Here is a 1,244-nt window from a genome sequence, read left to right on the forward strand (position 1 = left end):
TTGTATGCTCCCTCGATGGCCTGCCTTTGCATATGTACACCCAATTGTGAGATCAACTCCAGAGCCTTCACATCGGCGTTCAACAATGCAAACTGGTGTATGACAGCCAGATGAGGGAATACACTGCCTAGAACCGCTGTGGTGCCTGCATTCATTTTAATTTGTTCGGTATTTTCCTCCTGATTAGCGCTGCTCATCGCGCAAGGAGTATTTGCATTGGTGTTGGGTGCACTACCACTGGAGTCTTTGGATTTACTCACTACCGTTGTAATTTCATCGTCAATTTCGATGGCACCATCTCCCCGCTCTTCCACTTCGTCGTCATCGCTGAGCACACAATCAACGCTGTTTTCACTGCTTTCTCCTTGCACTTCACCACTTTTCTTTGCCATTTCTGTATTCACTGTTTTATCAAGTGCGGTGATTGTTGAAATTTCTGTCTGCATGAAGTTCGGCAGCGCATCTTTAAATTCGATGATAATATCTTCCACGGCAAGCTCACCGTCTGTGGCATTCGGGTCGGTCGTGCCCAAATCTTCGTCCGTGTATTTGTATTTGCTACGAAAGCGATCCAACCATCTATACGATGGCCGGAAGCTGGGCAAATTTAGTAAAGCTGCCATTTTTAATGCCGTGTCCTTGAGCGTCTGATTGGTTATTCTTTTGCGCAGGCGCAACTCCCTACAGCGCTCCACCCACTGATGCAGAATGAAACTAATTGCGCTCATTTCGAATTTGCGTCGCTTACGTGTCATTTCTTCAATAAAGTTGGTGGCATCAGACTCGCTGAGTGTGGCCAATTGCTGGAGCAGTTCATTTTTGTGTTCGAGAATGCGTCGAATTTGTGTGGCACAACAGTGGAACAGCTTTGCCAAGCGATTTCGTGAAACGCTTGTCTCATCGTAGTAGTGTATGACGGCAATCTTCTCGTAGAATGTCAATATGTTGCGCTCGTTGCGGCTTTTCACCTGAAAGTAATAAAATAAAAGCGATTACTTAATCGTTATAGTTCTGTCATCAAATCAGTCAGCAAAATGAGGAAGATAAGAGATTAATCAACTCTCCAAGGCAGGCCTCTTTAGGTATATGACCTTATCTTTGGAAGCTGTGTTAGAAGACATTCTACTATTTGAAATAAAGGAATAACTGGAGCATGCGTGTAGCGGTGTACTTGGAGTAAAGTTTAATTGATACTCCGTCGAGAACGGAAGGTCTATCGCCTAAAGAGATCGGTAAAAGGAAAA

At 44.5% G+C, this 1,244-nt stretch overlaps 1 protein-coding gene across 1 annotated transcript; it reads right to left on the bottom strand.

Annotated features, from left to right (window-relative positions):
- Positions 1–5: 5 nt before the first annotated feature.
- Positions 6–1,121, bottom strand: ebd2 (earthbound 2; the record flags this gene model as incomplete). Its single annotated transcript, XM_017608352.1, has 2 exons — positions 1,092–1,121; positions 6–968 (listed from the first exon to the last, which is right to left on the bottom strand). Coding segments are annotated over exons 1-2 (993 nt in total), but the record flags the coding sequence as incomplete, so codon positions are not given.
- Positions 1,122–1,244: the final 123 nt, after the last annotated feature.

This window comes from Rhagoletis zephyria, unplaced genomic scaffold (assembly GCF_001687245.7).
Source record: "Rhagoletis zephyria isolate East Lansing unplaced genomic scaffold, Rhagoletis_zephyria_1.1 Rzeph_scaffold_73560, whole genome shotgun sequence".
NCBI lineage: Eukaryota > Metazoa > Arthropoda > Insecta > Diptera > Tephritidae > Rhagoletis > Rhagoletis zephyria.